The 21,352-nt window shown below is 41.8% G+C and overlaps 1 protein-coding gene across 1 annotated transcript; it reads right to left on the reverse strand.

The window, feature by feature from the left end:
• Positions 1 to 4,426: 4,426 nt before the first annotated feature.
• CT47C1 (cancer/testis antigen family 47 member C1) lies at positions 4,427 to 6,075 on the reverse strand. Its single transcript, XM_039842520.1, has 2 exons — positions 5,385 to 6,075; positions 4,427 to 4,560 (listed from the first exon to the last, which is right to left on the reverse strand). The coding sequence occupies exons 1-2, from the start codon at positions 6,073 to 6,075 to the stop codon at positions 4,427 to 4,429; spliced, it is 825 nt and encodes a 274-aa protein (XP_039698454.1).
• Positions 6,076 to 21,352: the final 15,277 nt, after the last annotated feature.

A 21,352-nucleotide genomic window follows, 5' to 3' on the forward strand; every position in this document is an offset into this window, starting at 1 on the left:
GACTAGACCCCATCCCCTGCTCTAAGCATACACTACTATCCCCCCTATGCCTGGGAGCATATACTGCAACAGTGCAGTCTGCCTTTCCAAGGGCAGCTCCAAGAGGAGCAAGTAGGACCTGGCAGCAGGCTTGGGATTGTTCAGGGGTGTCAGGTACCTAGAGCATGGGCTAGCAGAGGCATACCTCTTTTTCTGTGGGCTGGGCTCCTAGCCCTGTAGGGAGGGACATGGTTGGAAGAGGACTAAAATGGAGGCTCTAAAGCATGGAGCTCAGGACCAAGATCTTTCTTGCCTGGGCCTAAAAGCAATATTATAGTATCAACTTATACAACGTAAACCTAACAAATCAGAACCATTTTGAAGATGCTCAAATCATCTTCAAATGCTGAAAACTACACAGTTTTCAGTATAGTGTGATTTGACTTTTCATTTTAAGCAATGATGACAAAGGGTCTGTACCTCTTGTCTCACCACATGGATCTAGCCATAAGAAATACATAATACATTTTAGAATGTCAACACTGGTGACAAAAAAAAAAGATTGTGGAAGTGTTAAGTTTGCTTCATTTTAAGCATTAGTGGAACACTTACTAAGTGAAAAACTCAGTGCCTAGGACTTTGGGAAATAAAGATAAAACCTTTTATGATCCCAACCATTCAGAAGTTCACAGTCCAGGTGGTCAGGGGTGGGGGAGGTCGATACATATCTATATAAATAATGCACAAATACTTGGACATGAACGTTCATAGCAGCACCATTCACAATAGCCAAAAGGTGGAAACAATGCCCATTAATGGAAGAATGGATAAACAAAATGTGGTATATACATACAATAGAATATTATTCAGCCATAAAAAGGAATGAAATACTGATACATGCTACAATGTGGATGAACCTCAAAAACTATGTTATGTGGAAGAAGCCAGACACAAAAGTTCTTGTATGATTTCATTTATATGGACTGTCAAGAATAGATAAATTCATAGAGATGGGAAGTAGATTGGTAATTGCCAGGGGCTGGGGGGATGGGGGAGATGGGGAGTAACTGCTTAATGGGTATAGGGTTTTGGGGTGATGAAAGTATTTTGGAACTAATGAGGTGGTGGTTGCACAAAATGGTGAATGTCAGTGAATTGTTCACTTTTAAATGGTTAATTTTAAGTGAATTTCACCTCAAAGAAAGCTGATGTAAGTTAGAATATGAGATGTGCTACCATAGAATGTAAGAGAAGGTAGCAGTGCTACCAAGAGAACACTTAGAAAGCCTTAAATAAATGTAGAAGTGAGGCTGGCTAGTATCAAGCTCCTGGGTTCTGCCCCTTTTCTGATCTTCTGGTCAAATAGGACTTCACATTTTCTCTCTCTTAAACAGAGTCTAAAGATTAAGCCCATTCTCTCCCTTCCTTTTTATTTTTCTCATTTTTTATTAGGTATAGAGAATAATACTATCAACATCAATGTACTCGCCACCCAGCTTAAGAAATGTAACATTACAAATATAGCTGAAGCCCACTGTGGAGCCCTTCCCAATAGAATCCCCCCTCCCTTTCTTTCCCCAAGAGGTAGCCATCATCCTAAGTGAGATGTTTATCTTTCCCATGCATGCTGTTACACATGCTACATTTGTATGCATCTCTCATATGCATGCCCTTTATTACAGATATTTGTATCCACAATCAATATTTGGTGACCATTTTGCATGTTTCTAGACTTCATGTGTCATTATGTTTGTATCCTTCTGGAACCAGTTTTTCTGTTCTGCATTTTCCCACTGCCATCATCCAATCTTAGTCCCTCTGTGTCTCAGCCCTTGTGAGTTCTAGTCTCCTCCTCAGTCCAGCCCTTGCCATACTGTTCAGTTTACTTGCAACAGTCCCAAGCCAGTGAATTAAGGCTGGTCCTACCATAGGTGAGTCTCAGCTTCATCCCCATGTGGCTTTAAACCAGTGCTTCTCAAACCTTAGCTGCATCAGAATCCCCTGGAGGGCTTGTTAAAACAGATTGTTGGGCCTACCCTTGGAGTTTGAGTAGGTCTTGGGTGGAGCCTAAGAATTCTTGGGTGATACTGATGACGCTGTTTTGGGGATCAAAATTTGAGAATCAATGTTTCAAATCAATGTCTGAGCCCAGGTTCAGCAGTACCATCTGGCCTCCAGGCAAGCTGGGCCATCCATGAGAATCCCTTCGAAACTGTGCTCTAGGGCTGTGCTGTCTAGTAGACATATAATGCAAGTCACATGTGTAATTTTAAGTTTTCTAGTAGGCGCATTTAAAAAGAAACAGGAAAAATTCATTTTAATAGTATATTTTAACTCAATATATTATCATTTAAACAGGTAATTAGTATAGAAATTATTAGTGAGACATGTAACTTTTTTTATACTTAACAGCACATCTCAAATCAGAGTAGCCATATTTCAAGTCTTCAGTAGCCATAAATGACTAGTGACTAAACAAAGTGGACAGAGCAGCTCTAAAGGCTTGACCTCCATCTCTCTCTTTACAAAAATTGTTATAAACTTGACATTTTAATTTATTCGGGGCTGCAATATATAATTTAAAACAGGCTTACAAAATGGTGGAAAGTGATACCTGTCGTTGAAGGTAAAGTAGGCCAGGACAAAGAGGTAAGAGAGAGATTTGAGTCAGGATTATTTATCTAAATAAAATCTGCCTGCATTTCAGTTTATTAATTTAAAACACTTTTTTAAAAAAAAAAACTAGAACAAATGCTATCAAATATAACTGTAAAATGTACAAAAAAATAGATGTCATTGGATAGTACTTTTTGGATGATGAACTTTGAAATGATATTAGTGTTTAACAAAATTCGCATAAGCTTCTAAAAAATGAAAAACTTAAAGAGTGAACGACAGACTCTTCTTTCTCTATCTTCTTTCAATGCCTCTCAACTGCGGAATGAAATGAGAGAAAATTAGCAATTATACAGCATTAACCAGCACCAGTGACTTTCTAAATCTAAGAAAATAGTCAGCCCTATGTTTATCTGCTGCATTTGTGGGCTATATCTCAACAAGTAGAGAAGAAGAGCATGTTTCCCTCTTGCAACCTGCCTTGCATGACATTTGGTCCCATCCAAAACATCCATTGTGACATCTGATCCACGCCAAAAGGTCCTTGATATTTGGTCCTGTCCAAAATGTCCACAGAGCCACTTGGTCCATGTCAAAAGGTCCTTGATATTTGCTCATCTAAAATGTTCATGCTTAGAAAACATCCTATGTTCAAATAGCCCATAATGTTTACACTTTTAGTTTACAGGATTAATACGTAAAAAATGGCAATCACGTTTTATTGGTCCAAGAGTTGTATTGTGGCTGTAGTGCCAATAACCTTTCTTGCCTCAGTAGCTTAGCTGGTAATGGCACATGGGATTAGGTAGATGGGTCAGGGTTCAAATCTTGCAAAAGAGCAGGATTTAAATATTAAGGACCTTTTGGTATGCACCAAATACATGTCTCCATGGACGTTTTGGACAAGACCAAATGTCTGCTAAAAATAACTTGCACCCTTGGATATAGGGAACTCCTGTAACCAATGGCTTTAATCATGTGATCATATCAACCTAGTCTTCCTCTTGTGTAATACCATAAATGCTTTTTTCCCCTTGAGAGGCTATTCTGAAATTTAAATAAATTTCTCCATTTTAAAAGTCTGTGCTCATTCCATAAATGATATTCCTTTACCCTGCTAGACCCTCAGTTTCCATTTCTCCCAATGAGAAAAGCAGCTGTTATGATGAAATATACAGCTGTGAAAATGCAAAAAAAGGGAAAAATGTTAATCATTTAAATACATTCAAAGATATATATTGAGACTTAATTACCAACTCAGCGATAAACAATAGTCATACTATGTACGACTAAGTTTCTTTCGACAGTCACATAAAATACAAAAATCTACAACCAAACACATATTTAGCTATTAATCATTAAATGTGGTCCTACTTGAAATTCCTAACTTTTTGCTATTTGTAAGTAGTCACATTCTAAAATGCCTTGTCTCCTAGTTAGTACAGGAGACTGCATTTCTGTGGCCAAGCAATGAAGGCCCAACTAGAAGAGAGCCCAGTACTTTAGCTGCTGCTTCTGGTAACTGTTCTAAATGAATATTGGTCTTAAGTATTGTTACATTTACCATTTGTTAGTCTTACAGGTAAAGGACAGAAGACCTCATAAGAACAAATGAGTAGCCATAAAGTATATTTCAGTACTTAATGCTTTTTATATTACTAATGTATTCTATTAACATTCTAAGTAGGTAGAATTGAATTTTTAAACTAATTTTAAACAAACTTTTTCTTAATTTACTGAGAGAATTAAAAAAATAATAAACCTGTCAGTAACAGGTAAATGCCAGGAATGGTTGGGTGATATTCTGAGCTATACACAGATACCTGGATTTTCAGGGCCCGCTCTCTGCTGGGTCCACATCCTTTTCGGGTCCTTCTTGTTTTTTGTTAAACTTCTCTTCTTCTTCCTTATTTTCAGCATCCTGGGCATCTTCCTCCGAGTCTTCATACTGAGATTTAGTTGTTTCTTTAGTGAAGAATAATACAGACTTTGAGACCAGACATTCACAGAAAAAAATAAAAACCCAATTCATAACGAATGGGGACATCCAATACTCCACCCTAAGGAGAAGCAGGAGGATAGAAAAAACTAAGAACAGTTGAGCACCTTCCTAGTGGTCGAAACAATACTTCTATGGTCCTCACATTTCTGCTGCTTGATAATTTTTCACAGTGACATTATTTCTCTTTCTTCCAGTACACCTACCACCCTGTGCTCTGATTAGTTCCGGCCCTTCAGAGAAAGAGGGATCAGAATCATCAGGGTCTGGATGTTTTGGTCAGAACTTTCTTATGAAAATACTTTCACAAGTTCATTAGTTCCTGAATCCCTTGAATATTTCATTTTTACCTAGTGCTCCTGTATCCGTTCATAATATTTAGGGGTCCATCAACTTTCGAAGAATCTCGACATATTTAAAAGTTGTGAACCAAACACGAGGCATGCCATTTGCTTGTTCTTTTCCTTAAAGATCCCCTTCTATGTCTTCCCCCCTCCTTCTTGAACAGTCTCCTGCTCCTCCCCCCCACATTTGGACATTTGTCTATGGGCCATGAACAGCACTGAGGAGCTCAGATCTCTTAGAGGGCAGCGTATTTTTTCCCAAGATGGGAAAGGCCATTATGGAATTGGGCTTCTCCTTGGGCTCATTCAGCCTGTAGTTTATTGAGGGCCCCGACTCATCCGAGTGAGCATGCCGGCCAGTGCGCCAGCTATGCCCCACTGCCGCCTGGCTGAGAGGCTGCCTGCCCGCAGGGGGCCTCCCCGGGCCTGCTCCGCTGACTACTCACCCTCCCGTGCTGCAGCTTCCTGCGCGGGCTCTAGGGCGGTGGCCGCCTGCTCGGGCTCCTCCTCGGTCTCCTCCGCGGTCTCCCAGCTGGCAGATTCCATTTCAGCCTCAGCCTCGGGCTGGTCCTCGGGCTCCTGGGCCGCGGCCCCGTGTCCCTGGCTCTGGGACACCGGGAGCGCGGGGAACCGGGCCGCGACTGCGGGCACGGCACGCTGGCGCCGCACCACCACGCGGCCTCTGCTGGGCCGCACGAGGATGTGGTCGTTGTAGTAGATGCGGTACAGCAGCGAGTGCACCAGGTCCAGGAACATGAAGCGGAAACCCACCATGGGGAACTGGTAGGCATCTACCACCAGGCCCTGGGCCTCAGCCGCGACCTCTTCCCCCTCCTCGGCCGGCTCAATGTCTGAGTCCTCTTCATCGTTCCCTCCCTCCAGGGCCCCGGCCAGGCCGGCTACCTGCTCCCCCGCTTCCTGCCCCAGGACCCCCGCGGCCCCCGCGGCCCCCGCGGCTTCCGCGACTCCTGCTGCCCCTGCCGCGTCGCCTCCGTGGGGCCCGGAGTCTCCCATCACCACAAGGTCAGCTTCCTCCACCCAGACCTGCGCTCGTGCCACGCCCACAGGGCTCTCCTGGCCCCCTGGGGTCGGGTTTCCATCCCCTGTGGCCGGGTTTCCATCCCCTGTGGCAGACATGGCACCAGGCAGTACCTCAACCAGGCAACGGTCGGGCTGTGGCGACGACAGCCAAGATAGTGGCCACCGATAGAGGTGGATGAGGGGAGGCGGTAGGAAGTAGGGCCTGACGAGAGGTAGATGGGGCAGCAGAGGAGCCGGCCGTCGAGGGGACAGCAGTCTCTGGTGGTGCCTGAGGAGGCCCCACGACAGGAACGGCAAGGTGCTGAAGTCAGGAGCCGTAAATCAAGGCCGGGCCTCAGCCGACTGAGGACAAGGCGGGAAAGATTCCTCTAGGCTTGCGATGGGGGGCGGGGCCAAAAGAGTCAACAAAGGGCTCCAAGCTCATTTGCTGAGAAGCAAAGATTGACATGCCGTGCATCCAATGAATGGCCAAGGCCCTTAGAATCTAGGATTGCTCACAACGGCCTAGTTTTTCTTTGAGGCCTTAGGGTCCTGAGCTACCTTCAGGTCCACACGAGTTCTGTCCTTTTACTTTTGCAATTGGTCCAATATGGAGGTATCCTGGGTTGAATTTCAGAACATTATGTGGATATTTATATTACAAGAGAGAAAACAAATTTCCACAAAAATTTTATTGTCGAAACTGAAAATATAAGAATTGTATACATTTTTTAAAAATAATATAGGTCTATTAATAGGAATAATGGAATTCTTTGGGGAGAACAACATTTTCCTTAATGAGGGTTCAAAGTTAGTGTTCTCCATCATCGGAATTGATTGTATATGTTCATTTGTTGATCTGTAATGAGGTTTTACATACTTTATCTTGCAAATGTCTTTCACACAGATATTGACAAATATTGATATCAATCCACGAGATAGGTAGTTACAAATACTGACATCAATCCATGAGCATATGATTTTAATTGAGCATATTCATCTCTTGAAAGGCATCTATAGAATTATATTAGATTTTTCTCTTGATACTTGCCTTTTAGTATGTCATTACATTACAGATTAATCACTTCCAATTGAACTTTATGTGGAATTTCCTCAATTGCACAGTGAGGTGGGTTTGAAATATGGAAATTTCCTTTATATTTCATAGAGGTCTGAAAAAAGCTGCTGGAACTATTGTCTGAGCTTGGATACATATTCACTGCAAATTTGTGGGGGAATAGAGATCTCGCTTATTTTGACAGCCTGGGAAGTGTATAAAGCAGCCTGACATTAATTTGAATGATGTTAGTTGTCTTTGGAACGATTTTACCACAACATAAGTTTTGTATATAAACACTGATTGCCTTGTAACTTTAGGTTGAATTCATTAAGAAATGTTATCGAACCTACAACAAAAGCTAATTTCTAAAACCATTCAATGTTGAATGATAACAGTTGAGGGAGATTTTCTCAATCAAAATAATTCAATCTCCACCTCGAGCTCAAAAAATCACACACACACACACACACACACACACACACACACACACACACACCACTTTACCATTGTGAAGCCATAGAATTGCTCTGTGGTAGGGCAAGTGAGGATATCCAGCTTCTGTTTCTCACAAAAGTTCACATGACTGTGATAGTTAAGTTCATGAGAGTGAATGAAGTTCCCCATAGGTTTAATAACACGTGAGAGATTCAGATATTGTCTGCAATGTAACTGCTGATAAATAATATAATGAATAACTGTAATAGTTAAATACCTTCACAAGTTTTATATATTGGTTCACTGACCCTTTTATGCTCCACATATATTTTTACCACCATCAGTTGTAACACATCTTAGCAGTTTCCACTTCAGGTTATACTAAGCGTTTTTTCAACTCCTTCAAAAATATTCTCCCCAGAGTATTCATAGATACTATGCAGACTGTTCATAGATACTAATTCGTCAATCACTTAAAACTTATCAGTCACCAATCTCTCATTCCTGGTCTGCTCACTCCTTTTACAGTCAAATTCCTGGGGCAACAAGGATGAAATTTTTGATGTTTTGTTAGACAGTACAAGTATTACCAGGACAACCCCAGGCAGGTCTTAGGACTAAAAGCTCTCCCAAAGTAAATAAAAATTATAATTGCCTATATGACTACATCTTTCAAATCTCTTAAAGAAGGCCCATAGGTCTTCCACTTGGCATCCCAAAAATGAGTTCATTAGGAAGATGCCAATGTAAAACTATGGCTATGAAATGACAGAGATTACTGTAACTAACCACTTCAGAGCTGAGTCACTAGTGGCTAATTCACACATAAGGGACAGCAGTACTGATTCAGAATATGATGCTAAAACACTGCCTTCATCCATGCAATGAAAAGTGATCTTTCATTTAAAGTCCAAGCTACCTCCAAGTAAGTCCCTTACTCTTCCCCCTAGTTTAACAATAAACCACTACATCGCTTAATACCATCAGAGTCAATTCTCTGTGGCATTCAATATGCAGTAGACATACAGCAGCTAAATCAAAGATGTTCAAGGAACTCAGATAATCCATTGTTAAAATACTTGGTAATAAATGTCCATAATTGGTAGAAAAGCATGAGGGGTATATGGGCTTTTATATAGTAGTTTCTATAATTTCTCCTTGTACTATTTTACTGTCAATAAGTCTAGTTAGCAAACATAAGTATTTTATTCATGAGTGAGCACATTCCTTCACTACTTCCAATTTATCAGAAAATTTCTCAGCCTCTTATGATGGGAGACAAGAAGCCTGGCAATAGTTATATGGACTTGCTAGGAAAAATCCAGTCCAGTGCACTCTGCCCTTCATAAAACCTGTTTATGAAGAGAGCCCCAGAAACACAGTGTAAAAAACAACAGCTCAGCAATGACTCCTCAACTAAACAACAATCTAGCAATTTTAATAATATCTATTGACTCATGAAGATAGACGACATACACTGCAGATCCTGGTCCTTTGATCATTCATTCAAGCATGTATTGAGCACCTACCTAGTACATATCTGGAGTTGCGCTAGTGACTCCCAACTCACAGATGCCTAAGACTCATGACTTGCCCTAGGTCATGGTATAAAGGGTTAGGCAGACATTTGGATAATGATGACACAGGTGTCAAGTGCTAAAACAAGGACGAACACAAAGTGCTATGGGAGCATGAAGAGATTACGATTAACTGAGATGGGGAGGAGGGAAGTGGGTTGGTGCTTGGAAAGGTTCTCAGCAAGAGATATTCCACCCAGATCCTGAAGGATCACAAGGAGTTTACCTAGCGATGAAGGATGGCAGGGAAAGAGAAAGAGAGTTGTCACTGCAAGTAAAGGAAAGAGCTCACATAGTGGAAGAGATGTGTGTGTATATCTGTCCAAGGAATGAAATGGCTCCAGCATGGGCAGAATGGCAAATGGCCTAGAAAGCTGATTGAGGCAATAATTACTACTAATTATTGTGCCACCATTCCTTTCCCTGTGACCTAGCATGCTACCCTCCCATCCTCTTCACCTCCTACTTTATTCATTAAATCATGCATTTACACATCTGTCAAATTTATTGGATACCTTCTGATATACCAGTGCTGTGTCCCATTGGAACTCTCATTTGTATCTGTTCTTGTTTGACACATTAAACCCAAATATGACCAAACTGCCCATGGTCCCCATCCTAGTGTCTCCTCTACCATCACTCCTGTGGCCCTCTGGAGGGGTTGGCTAAGACTTCTGGATGCTAGGCCCTTCTGGTTCCCACGCCATGTCGGTGTTCTGATATATTTCCCAAGACGCTCTTTATAATCAGTTATTTCCTCTCTAGTTACCATCTCCACTTATCAGTAGTGCTGAAGCACAGCATGACTGCTGTGAATCTTGAAGTTTCTAGTAAAGAAGTATGCACCTGGAGCTTCTTCTTTGTGTAAGGAAGTGGGACTGGGTACTGGGTTTGCCATGGAGAAAGCTGTCGTTGATGAAAAACTATGGCTATGAAATGATGAGAGTGAAGAGGAACCCAGAGGAGATTGTCCTTTTGCAGAGGCAGAAAATTAACAACCTAAGTCTCTGGGATGTAGGACTAATTGGCCAACAAACAAAGGAGAAAGGAAAAAGTGGGTGTGCCTTCAGGAAATACCTGAAGCAAAACTGAAGGAGAGTCTCCTCCCAGCTCTGACCTTGCGGTTCTGTTCATTGCAAGTATGTGGCCCAGAAGGCCACAGGACAATCTCCAGAGCCTCAGTCATCTGCCTGAGCCTGACTGGGGTTACAGATCCATACATGAGGCCTCACTCCATATATCTGGTGTGCAGATTGTGCCTGTCCTCCATATCCAATCATTCACTCATGACTTCGGTTGTTCTCCAAGCCAGGAAGTTGGCACAACACAGGATTTCAGATTTCCTTATGGAAAGGTACTCTCCATAAGGTGCACTCTTTCCCTACCCTACTCCCACTGTTAGTCAACAAGAGTGGCCAAGTCCTTTCCCTTTGTAGACTTGTCATTAGGGTGGGACAGAGGGAAGAACCCAAGGCCACAACAACCTGAAGAGATTACCATTTAATGTCAGCATAGCAAGGGACACGCCGCAAAGATCTCTTTTACAGCCTGGCCCCCAACTCACTGCCTCCAGGAAGCCTCTTTTTCTGTATCTGCTCCCCCTCCCCCACCCTCACCCCACAGGCTTTCCTGAATTACAGTGATATGTGTGGACATTGTTTAACTCCCTTACAAAAGCACAGGCCTTTGTGAGGGAACGTACAGACCTTCTTCAAGTTTGTGGCACACATGGTGTCTTTGTACAGGTAGGTGTTGGTGATGGAATCACAGGGATTTGGAATCACCATTACTGTCAATGGTGTTTCTCTACTGCTTGCCTAGGGCTGACTGTCTACAAACAGCCTTCCCATCTCTTCTTCCTTTCTCTTTTGCAATCCTCTGTAAAGCCTCCCATGAGATGGCCTCCTGTTCTTATGGCTGGTTGTGATGCTTGTGGTGCTGGGATGCCAAGGACAATGAGAGATTGCACTCCCCAGGTGAAACCCTGCCCCACCTCCTCCATACACACAAGGAGTGACTTGGTCTGTTGTTGGCCTTCTAGTCCACCATGTCACAGCCAAGCTGGGCTGTGGGAGCACCCTGAAGAGAAGTACCCACATGAGGTGCCATCTCCCTACAGGAGCCAAAAGCCCTGGGGTCAAATGCACATGATCCTCACTTAAGCTGAGTACCTCTTGCTGTTCATGGAAGTGATGTGAAGGGCAGGGAACTGTCAGTTGCCTTGGTCTCTTGAGACTTGACTTTGCCTCCCACATCTCAAGGGGGGACACTGCACAGTCCTTGTGACCTGGAGCCCAGCCCCTGGAAGTGGGATGGAATGTCAGGGCTCCATCCTTCCTATTGAGCAGGAAATGGCCCTGGTCCTGGGTGAGTTGGCACCGCCAAAGACTCCTTTGCACTCACAGGCTCGCCCCACTTGTGAGGTTTATGTTTTTCCCTCCAGGCTCAGTTGCCCTCAGCTGTAGCTCGTTCATTATTCTTGGTGACTTTAGCATCTACTAGCCTATCTCAAACTCTAGACTTTCACTTCCATGACTTCTTTATCTGATCTTTCTACAACCTTACATCAGGTACTACCTCTATGACATGATCCTACACTAGCCTTTTTCATCACCAGAAACTGCACCATTTTGAAAATTTCTACTCTAGTGCTACAGTTTTTCAGTCCCATCAGATTGATCCCACAATCTCTAATCCATTGATCCCACTACGTTTTTACCCTTCATCTGACCACCATTTCTCCATTTGCCTCTGTGGTAGGCAGAATAATGCCCCCCCAAAGAAGTCCACATCTTCATCCTTGGAATCCTGTGAATATGTTAGGTTACACGGCAAAAAGGAGTTAAGGATGCAGATGGAATTAGTGTTGCTAATATTAGAGGAAACCCCTCCAGTAGATCCTCTGCACAGCAACCAGAGTGATTTTCTTAAACTATAACTCAGATTATTTCACTCATTTCACTTAAAAACCTTCACTGGGCTTCTCAAGGATTAAATAAGATATAAACCCCATTCCATCCTGTAAGACCCTGTATGATCTGGCCTCTGCCTGCCACTGGTTGCAGAGTTTCTGAAACATGTGAAGTTCTTTTCAGCAAATGCAATTCTATGTGTTTGAGGTCAGCCATGGGATGAGTTGAAGCAGGGTCCTTATCCTCCTACTCCTATGTAAGATTGTGCAGATTGTTTTCTACACAAGGCTATTCACTATAAGGGGAGCTGAAATCTAGCCCATACTCTGCTGTCTGAGCTGTGTACCCTGGTGTAGAGCTGTAATTTTCTGGAAAAGGAGCTTTATCTCTTGACCCCAAAGTGCCACAGTAAGCACTTAACACAAGTCAACAGGGCTATGTATGTAGAGAGGAGAGTTAATTTTTCTTTCAGAACAAAGGCATTCTGGTAGAGGCCCTGCTTCAACTCTTCCCATAGCTGACTTCTCATTCTTTAAATCTCAGCTTCAGAGTCACCTCCTCAAAGAGGCCTTCTCTGACATCAGTCATTTTCTATCATAGCACCATGCCTATTTCCTTCATAAAGCTTATCACCATCTGTAAGTATAGATTTGCTTGTCTGTCTTCCTCATTGTAAGCTCCATGAAAGCAGAAACCTTATTTGTCTTGTGCAATGTTCTATCTCCAGCACCTGATACACAATCACCAACTGAGAAGTGGCAGTTAATGAGAAAGAAGGAAACTCCCGAGGAGAGAATGCAAAAAGCAAAAAGAGGATCTAGCTTAGCATCTTGCCCAGGTGCTTCCTGCCATTCTGATTGGCATCAGAAAAAGTCTCCATTTCACAGGGAAAGTGCAAGATAAGCCAGCTATTTTCAAATACAGCAGCACATCGGAATTCTCTGGGGATTAAAACATAATAATAATATAGCTACCCCTCCCCACCACTTCAAGGTTCTGATACCACCTGAGGGGCTCTGGCAGACACTCAGTGCACTATCTAGAATCTGCCACTGGATGGAGCAGTATGGCTATATTTTGGAGTAGACATCCAGCTTTGCCACAGGCAGAGAGAAGACGAATCATAAATTTTTATGATTTTATTGTTGTTTTGACAACTCTGACCTCAGATTTTCTCATTCCAGGAGAAGCTGGCTAGGCAGTGTCTCCAGGAAAATTTTATTCCTGGTTTCTTTTCCTTGTCCTTCCAGATTCACAACAAAAAGACACCTACCTAAAGCTTTCCTTACCTTTCCTAACCTACTTCCACAAAGCTCTGCCATCATTTCTTACCTCCAGCCCTCCATTTGACAATTTTTTTTCAGTTTTATTGAGATACAATTGCATATAACAGCATGTAAATTTAAGCTGTACAACAGTGATGATTTGATACATGTATATATTGCGAAAGAATAATACTGCAATGAACATGGGGGCACAGAAACCTCTTCAAGATAGTGACTTCACATCTTTTGGATATACACCAGAAGTAAGATTGCTAGATCATATGGTAGTTCTATTTTTATTTTTTATAGGAACCTCCATACTGTTTTCCATAGTGGCTGCACCAATTCGCAATCCCACCAACATTGCATGAAGTTTCTCTTTTCTCCATATCCTCTCCTACACTTATTTTGTATTTATTTATTTATGATAGCCATTCTGACCTCATTATGGTTTTGATTTGCATTTCCCTGATAATTAGTGATATTCAGCATCTTTTCATGTACCTGCTGGCCATTAACATGTCTTCCTTGGAAAAATGTCTATTCAGGTCTTCTGCTCATTTTTATTTTTTAAATCATTTTATTTTTTTTTATTATTTCATTCTTTTAAGCAGGAAAGTGCAAGCTTTATTAAAGCAAAAGTACACACTCAAGAGGGGAATGCAAGCAAACTGACGGAGAGAGCGAGAGTTACTCAAGGATGTCTAGATTATGGGCTTTTGTTCTTCTTGGAAGCAGAGCCTGGAAACGTGGCACTGCCGTAGCCTGGTCATCTTCTCCCAGTAGGCAGGGAGCTCAGTTTCCCGCTCTTTCTTCCTTATATGATGTTTCCGGAACTGTCATGGTGTCAGGTGCATGATGGGAGCTGCGGTATTTGCAGTGCGGGTGAGCTTATAATAACATTATAATTAGCCAAAGGTCATGACTTAGCCAAAGATGGTGTCTAAACTGGAAAAGACCAGTTTGGGCTTCCCTCCCCTTACCAGGGCTAAAACAGAGGTCCAAAGAAAGGAAAAAATTCTGGAGCCATATCCTGGAGGGGTTGGGGTATCCCTGGGCTATCTATCTATCCTACCTCAGAAATCTCCCCGGAGAGATTTTCAGAACCATAATCATATAGGGTGTTGAAAGACTGGAGGTCAGGCTTCTATAGCTACTCCCTGCTGTGACAGGGAGTAGTCACTACCTAACGTGGGACCAAAAATCTCTGCCTGCCTTATCCAGAAGGTTCAGATTTCCCTCCAGGATGGTCTCCATTGAAGGAATCAGTTTAGATCTCTGTAGCATCATTACCTTTATGTGGAACTGTTGTAATCTGGTGGAGACAAATTTAACGAGAAGGCTAAAGAGGTATGAGCCAAAGATTAGAAGTAGGACTAAAGTTAGAGGCCCTAACAAAGGAATGAATCATTTTAGAATTGGTAGCATCAATAGATGTATTATAATCAACATGAGGGTAGGAGTTTCTGGTGTCCATCCTCCAAAACAGATGTTGGATCTTGTGTGTGAATGTTGTTTAAGGCAGTCCCACTGCGTATAGTTGCAGTGAGTGCCTGATAGGCATTCTGAGCCCCAGTTATTGTATTGTATAGGGATACCGAAGAAATAAGTTGCCACCCAGAGATCATGGCCTGTCCCTGGTGGTCTTAGATCAGTAGTACAGCTTTGGTAAGAGGAACTTAAATCTTTAGATGCTGGGTTCTGGAACAAGCAGGAGGGCATGTTAGTAATGTCTTTTTGTAAAATAGCAGTGCCATTTACATAGGTCCAGTCTGTTTGAAATAGTAAACACTCTATTTGAGTATTGTAGGGACGTGACACAGTGGAACAGGTAAATTTCAATAATAACATATCATGGGAAGTAGGGTAAAACAGACCAAAGCGGGGTATGCTTGCGGTGCAGTTGACAGATCCAGCAATTAGAGAAATGGTTTCTCTTGGCCATGAAGTTTGAAAAGTTAACAAAAGCTTTAGATTCCCATCATCCTTGTAGGGGCTGAGAATAGATTAGAATTAAGAGGTTTAAGATCATATTGATATGTAGTGACAGAAATAAATTTAATTTTTTTTTAAAAAGGTCATATTGATAGTTACTTGGTTGGGAACACAGTCCAGAAAGGAAGTTAAGACTAACCAGGAAGAAGCAGTTAAGTATGGTAGATATTATGAAGATAGGCTGGAATTCAGAGTTGACTGAAATATAGGCAAATACTGAGAGGAGTGCCTGGGGTGGGAGATACAGGTGAAGAGGAAAGAAAGGGCCAAGGGAAGACCCATGCCAAAAGCAGTAACTAACAAATTAAGAAGTCAAGGGTACTCATCTTTTGGTGTAGGGATGTGTCTCTCTTTTTTTCTTGAAGAACAGCTTCAGGTTTAGTATGGTTTCACAGGAGTATTCCTGAATAGAGCTGGTCAGAGAGGTTCCTGTGATGACACAGAGGAGAAAAATTTAATCCTAGATGGATGTATCCAGCTTTTTATGCCGTGGATTTTAACAGCGGTGGTGGTACTTTACAAGACCTGGTAAAGCACTTTCCATTTTGTTTGTAGCTGTCAGGACAGAGTAGGTAGCTCCTCATCAATTAAAAAATTGATCTGTTTACCTGCTACATCAAGGGTCATCTGAGTTTTTTTCCGTAGTCACAAGATGTCTCTTGTGAGGGGTCACCAGGAACCCTGGGCTCCTTCAGTCCTCCTCAAACAAGGCCGTCATGGATCTGGGAGCTCCAACTCCCTTTGGAAGTGGGGACACTCCCTCTTCCAGTGGTCTGATTGTTTGCACTGAGGACAGAGCTCGGGGACCTCTTTTCTGGGGTAGGGATACTGGTTGCTCCAGTGTCCCGGTGTCCCGCAGTTAAAACAAGCCCCTTTGGGGTTGTAGGGGTTGCCCCTTTTGAGCGTCCCTTGTTTCCTATAGAGTGGCCCTGAGGTTGCAAGGCAGCGCTGACAGCAACTGCTATCATTTGAGCCTGCCTCTTAGCCTGTCTGGTCTCAGGTGCCTGGTCTTTCTATCCTCCTCAGCCTTATCTCTATTGTTAGAGACTCTAAAGACCATGTCTAATAATTGAGCCATCGGAATCTGAGGGCCATACTGAAGCTTTTGGTGTTTTCTCCTGATGTCAGGAGCAGACTGGCTAGTAAAGTGATGGCTGAGCAGAGACCGCCCCTCAGTAAATCTCCAGAAAGCCTCAACTGGTGGACCCTGGAATAAGGCCAGATTTTCTCCCCAGTTTTGGGTCACCTCTTTGCTCTTATCATAGCTGACACGCTTGACTATACACCTTTTCATCCCTACGATTAAGCAAAGTATCATATGGTCTCCTTTTATTAAGCCTCCCTGCCCTGTCCGATAATTCCAGTCAGGGTCTTGGCTTGGGACTCCAGTGGCTCCCACTGGGTGCCTATCTGGTTGAGCAGCAGCCATATTCTCTGCATGTCCCTGGGCCTCGCGCCAAATTCATGTTTTTCCTCTGGGGTGCAGCAAGTAAATATGACTGCTTGGATGTCCTTCCATGTCAAATCAAAGGACATCACTAGGGCCTGAAATCCATCAGTAAATCTATTTGGGTCCTCGGAGAAACGCCCCAGTTTGATTTTACAATGAGCGAGAACAGTCATAGAAACTGGGACATGAATTCTGAGGGTTCCTGCTTCCCCGTTCGCTACTTTCCTGAGTGGACAGACTTTAGCGGACTCGTGGTGGTAAGAGGCCCCACTCGGTTATGTCTTGTGGGGCTGGGTCCAGCCGCTTCTTCTGGTAAAGGGTGGTATATGAGGCATAAGGAGGGTCTGATGTAGGAGAACTAGAGGAGGTAGTGGAGGATGACTGAGGAGTTGATGGCCTCGAGTCTCCCTCTCCCTTCTGCAAAGGAGGTGCCGAGAGGACTGGGTCATGGAGGAGGTCTGTGCTGAGGTATAGGGGACCTCTGTCAATTTTCCATTTCATCTACAAAAGAGGTCTAACTGTAAGATTGTGTTATATTTTAAGGTCTAATTTTCTGGCCTAACCTCATGATCCTTGAGTTTGTGTTGGGGCCAGGTCATACAACAGATGAAGACCAGCTTCTTTCACTGTATGCCATCTAGCTTAAAGGCCTTTCAATTCTTTAAAATGCAGCCAAGAGGTGAGTCTTCAGGTATAGATGAAGTACTCCCCATTATTCCCCACGATGAATGTCTCTATGGTGCCAACGATGATTTCTCCCGGCTAGGCTCACCAAAGAAAGATGTTGCCAGGGAGATCAGAGCTCCAGTGACCATGTTATTGTCTACTATCAAGTTGTATGAGTTTCTTATATATTTTTGATATTAGCTCCTTATCAGATATATAGTTTTCAAATATTTTCTCTTATTCCAGAGGTTAACTTTTCATTTTTAAAAAAAAATGGTTTCTTTTGCTGTGCAGAAGCATTAAAAAGTTTGATGTAATCCCGTTTGTTGATTTTTGTTTTTGTTGCTTGTGCTTTAGTGTCGTATCTAAAAGAAAATCGTCACTAAGACCAATGCCACGGAACTTTCCCCATATGTTTTATTCTAGGAGTTTTATAGTTTCAGGTCTTACATTTAAGTCTTTTATCTATTTTTGATCTATTTGAGTCAATTTTGTGTGCTAGATCTATTTTGATCTATTTGAGTTAATTTGCATTAATTTATCTATTTGAGTTAATTTTTGTTAATGTTGTATGATAGGGGCCTAAATTTATTCTTTTGAATGTAAATATCTAGTTTTCTCAAAATCTTTTATTGGAGAGACTTTCCTTTCTTCATTGAATAATCGTGGTTCCCTTGTCAAATATTAGTTGACCATATACGAGTGGGTTTATTTGGGGGCTCTCTATTCCTTTCCATCGATTTATGTATCTGTTTTATGCTGGTACCATACTGTTTTGATTACTGTTGCTTTGTAATATAGTTTGAAATTGGGAAGTAAGTGTGATGCCTCCAGCTTTGTTCTTTCCCAGGATTGCTTTGGCTACTCAGGATCTTTTATGGTTCCATATGATTTTTAGGATTGTTTGTTCTATTTCTGTGAAAAATGTCATTGGAATTTTAATAGGGATGGCATTAAATCTGTAGCTCCACTCTTCTTCCTCTTCTGTTTTACCTCTTTATCCTGTCTTTTTTTTTTCTGGGAATTACTCTGTGCCTTGGTTTTCTTACCTATAAAAGGAAGATAAGTATAGCATTATTGTAAGAGTCTAAGGAGATACTGTATGCCAAATTGCATTACTTTAACTTGATGTATGGTATCTTCGTAGAGCTTTACAGATATGCTACTCTGTTCCACGTAGTAATGATAGCTGCTTTGTTTAAGCAAACAGTTTTATTAATGTCTATTTTCAAGAACATGTGCTATGTAAAGTGAGTTATACTTGAGTAGTATTTGTGGGGAGGGGAATCCACATGCACCGCTCCCTTGTTTTTTAAGCTATCCATCATTAACCAGCTTCCGAGTGAACTGGATGGGGGAAGGGGCAGAAGAGGTAGTAGAAAGGGCTAGAAAAAGTTGTTTTGTTTTCATCTTAAAATGGAAATAATAATAATACTTATTTCATAGGCTTGTTGTGAGTATTAAATGTGTTAATACACGTAAAAATTTAGAACAGAGCTGGGACATAAATAATATATGAGGTCGCAGCACACAATTCCTGCACTCAAGTAGAGTAGAGTTCCATTGGAGAGATAAGACTCATACAACAAAAGGCAATTAACAGTACCACTTATCACTACATACATAGATTGCATGTAATGTTAGGCCCTAAGATATGGTAGTGAGAAAGACAGTCTTGATGTAACCTGAGAGTGCCAATGAAGTAGAGCAAACAATAAAGGTACCAAGATCAGAGCAGTATGAAAGTCCTTTGGGGTGGAGTGGTCAGAAATGGCTTCATGGAAGAGATAGGGCTTGGGGTAGGTCCTAGAAATATGCCAAGGGTTGGGAGATAGAGACAGAGCAATGCAGTAGGGCAAGAGAATGTGGGCTTAGAGATAAAAATGCCTGTGGGGTGGAGAAGGAGTCAAGCCAATTTGAAATGCACTTAAGGAAGCCCCTTGCACATGACCTTCTGGTAAAACACTAAACTGAGAAAGAGAAAATCAACTCCTAACATCCAGAAGCTAGTCTGGTACTATCAGCTAGGCCTGGGTGTTGCTAAGAGCTGGCCTGGCACTAGTAGCAACATCAAACTGGGCTTGATGTTCTGTTGAACATAAAAAATTTCACAGGACATCAAAATGAGACAAATCAACTCTGCGACTATGACGGATCAAAGAAAAAACAGGACCACTCCATAAAATTTGAACCCAGACAAAATATAAACATTGTTCGAACCACAGAAATGACTTATTAACTCTCTCCTGGCTAATATGATGCTTCTTTATCAATTACAGCTTCTCCCTCCCAGCCCAGATAAAATTTATTGTAATAATCACATAATTTTGCTGCTTTCTGACAGCATCCAACCTAGAGTGAACGGCAGCTTTCTTTGACCCACTCCCAAGTCACCCAACCAAAGCTCAGATTCTATAATAAGTCTTTTTTATGCCTTTTTTCTTGAGACACCTCACATTTCTCTATGGTATCTGTTTTCCCTCACTGGAACAAGTGATATATCCAGCCTGATCACTACATGTGTGTTCCTGGTAGTTTTTGGCTAGAGAACATTGACATTATCACTACAAAGATTGAGGACTACAGATGCAGATCTGTCACTTAGCTTCATTTTAAGAATTCCCGGAAATAATTTCAGAAATGTCTAACACAAAAACAGCCCCACCTCGTACAAAAGAAAGGACAGAAGCAATCACAGGATGCCATAGGGACAGACAAAGAGACTTCTTTCAGCAACAAACTGCAATTCCACAATTCATGGTACATAGTGTTTTCCTTTTCTTCTGATCACACTTCAGTTACAGAGATAACTCAGTTTCTATCTGCTGATGTTCCTACACCAACACATGGACAGTGTCTTTCCACTTCCCAATGAGACATTAATCCAAGGCTGGTATTTTTCTGTAATCTCTGGCCAAGGGCCCATGGAAAATGGGTCTGAACTTCAGTCTGGTTAAATACAGAGGCCAACATAATTTGCTTATGGTCTTAGCATCAGGCAAAAATTGCAATTGATGCTCATGCATCAATTGCAGCTATTTTTTATACTGCTTTATAGGAGCATAGACTAGGTTTATGACTTCCCCCAGCTCATTCTCAATTGCTGATTTTGAATATTCATTTGACTTCAAACTATGCTAACACACTTAGGGGGTAGAAGATGTGGTAAAACTAAAGTATCTGATACTAATTTTATTCTCAAGGAGTATACAACCTGACTGGGGAGACAGAAAATCATTGACAAACAGAACAAGAACATGGACACAGAGGAATGTGCTAAATTACATGGTTCTTCGAATGCCACTTAAACTTGTCCTATAAATGCAGGAGGAATTTCACAGCATGAGTTCATCATGGGCCAGGTGAGCCTAGGAAGGCTCTGTAGAGAAGAAGGGAGGGTAAAATGCAATTTAGATCAAAGGGTTTTTCTTTTCGAGAGTGGGGAGGGTTCATGCTTTAATTTGTCTTTATTGAAAAGTGATTGGGATAATTAATTTTGAGAGATTGTGCAATGTTCCTTTATGACCATTGGAATCAACTCAGGATGTGCCCTGAAAAGTGATAGAAATGTTCACTTTAAATTTTTTTTTAAAAATTTAATTAATTGATTAATTAATTAAATTGAAGAAATTCTTTAAATTTCACCCCACCAGTCTACCTCTCCCCTCCCCGTTACACTCTGGTAATAACTAGTTCATCGTCCATGTAAATAAGTCTCTGTTCATTCATCCTGTTCATTTGTTGCTTTTAGGTGTATATCCCACATATAAGTGATAACATGTAATTTTCAACTTTTTCTGTCTGGCTTATTTCACTTAGCACGATTATCTAGAGGTTCATCCATGTTGTCGCAAATGTCAGTATTTCATCTCTTTTTATGACTGAGTAATATTCCATTGTATATATGAGCCGCGGCTTCTTTAGCCAATCAATCATCTATCGCAGGACACTTCAGTTGCTTCCATGTCCTGGCTACTGTGAATAATGCTGGTATGAATATGGGTGTGCAAATATCTTTTTGGATATGGATTTTC

The sequence above is a fragment of the Pteropus medius genome, unplaced genomic scaffold, assembly GCF_902729225.1.
Source record: "Pteropus medius unplaced genomic scaffold, Ma_sr-lr_union100, whole genome shotgun sequence".
Classification (NCBI taxonomy): domain Eukaryota; kingdom Metazoa; phylum Chordata; class Mammalia; order Chiroptera; family Pteropodidae; genus Pteropus; species Pteropus medius.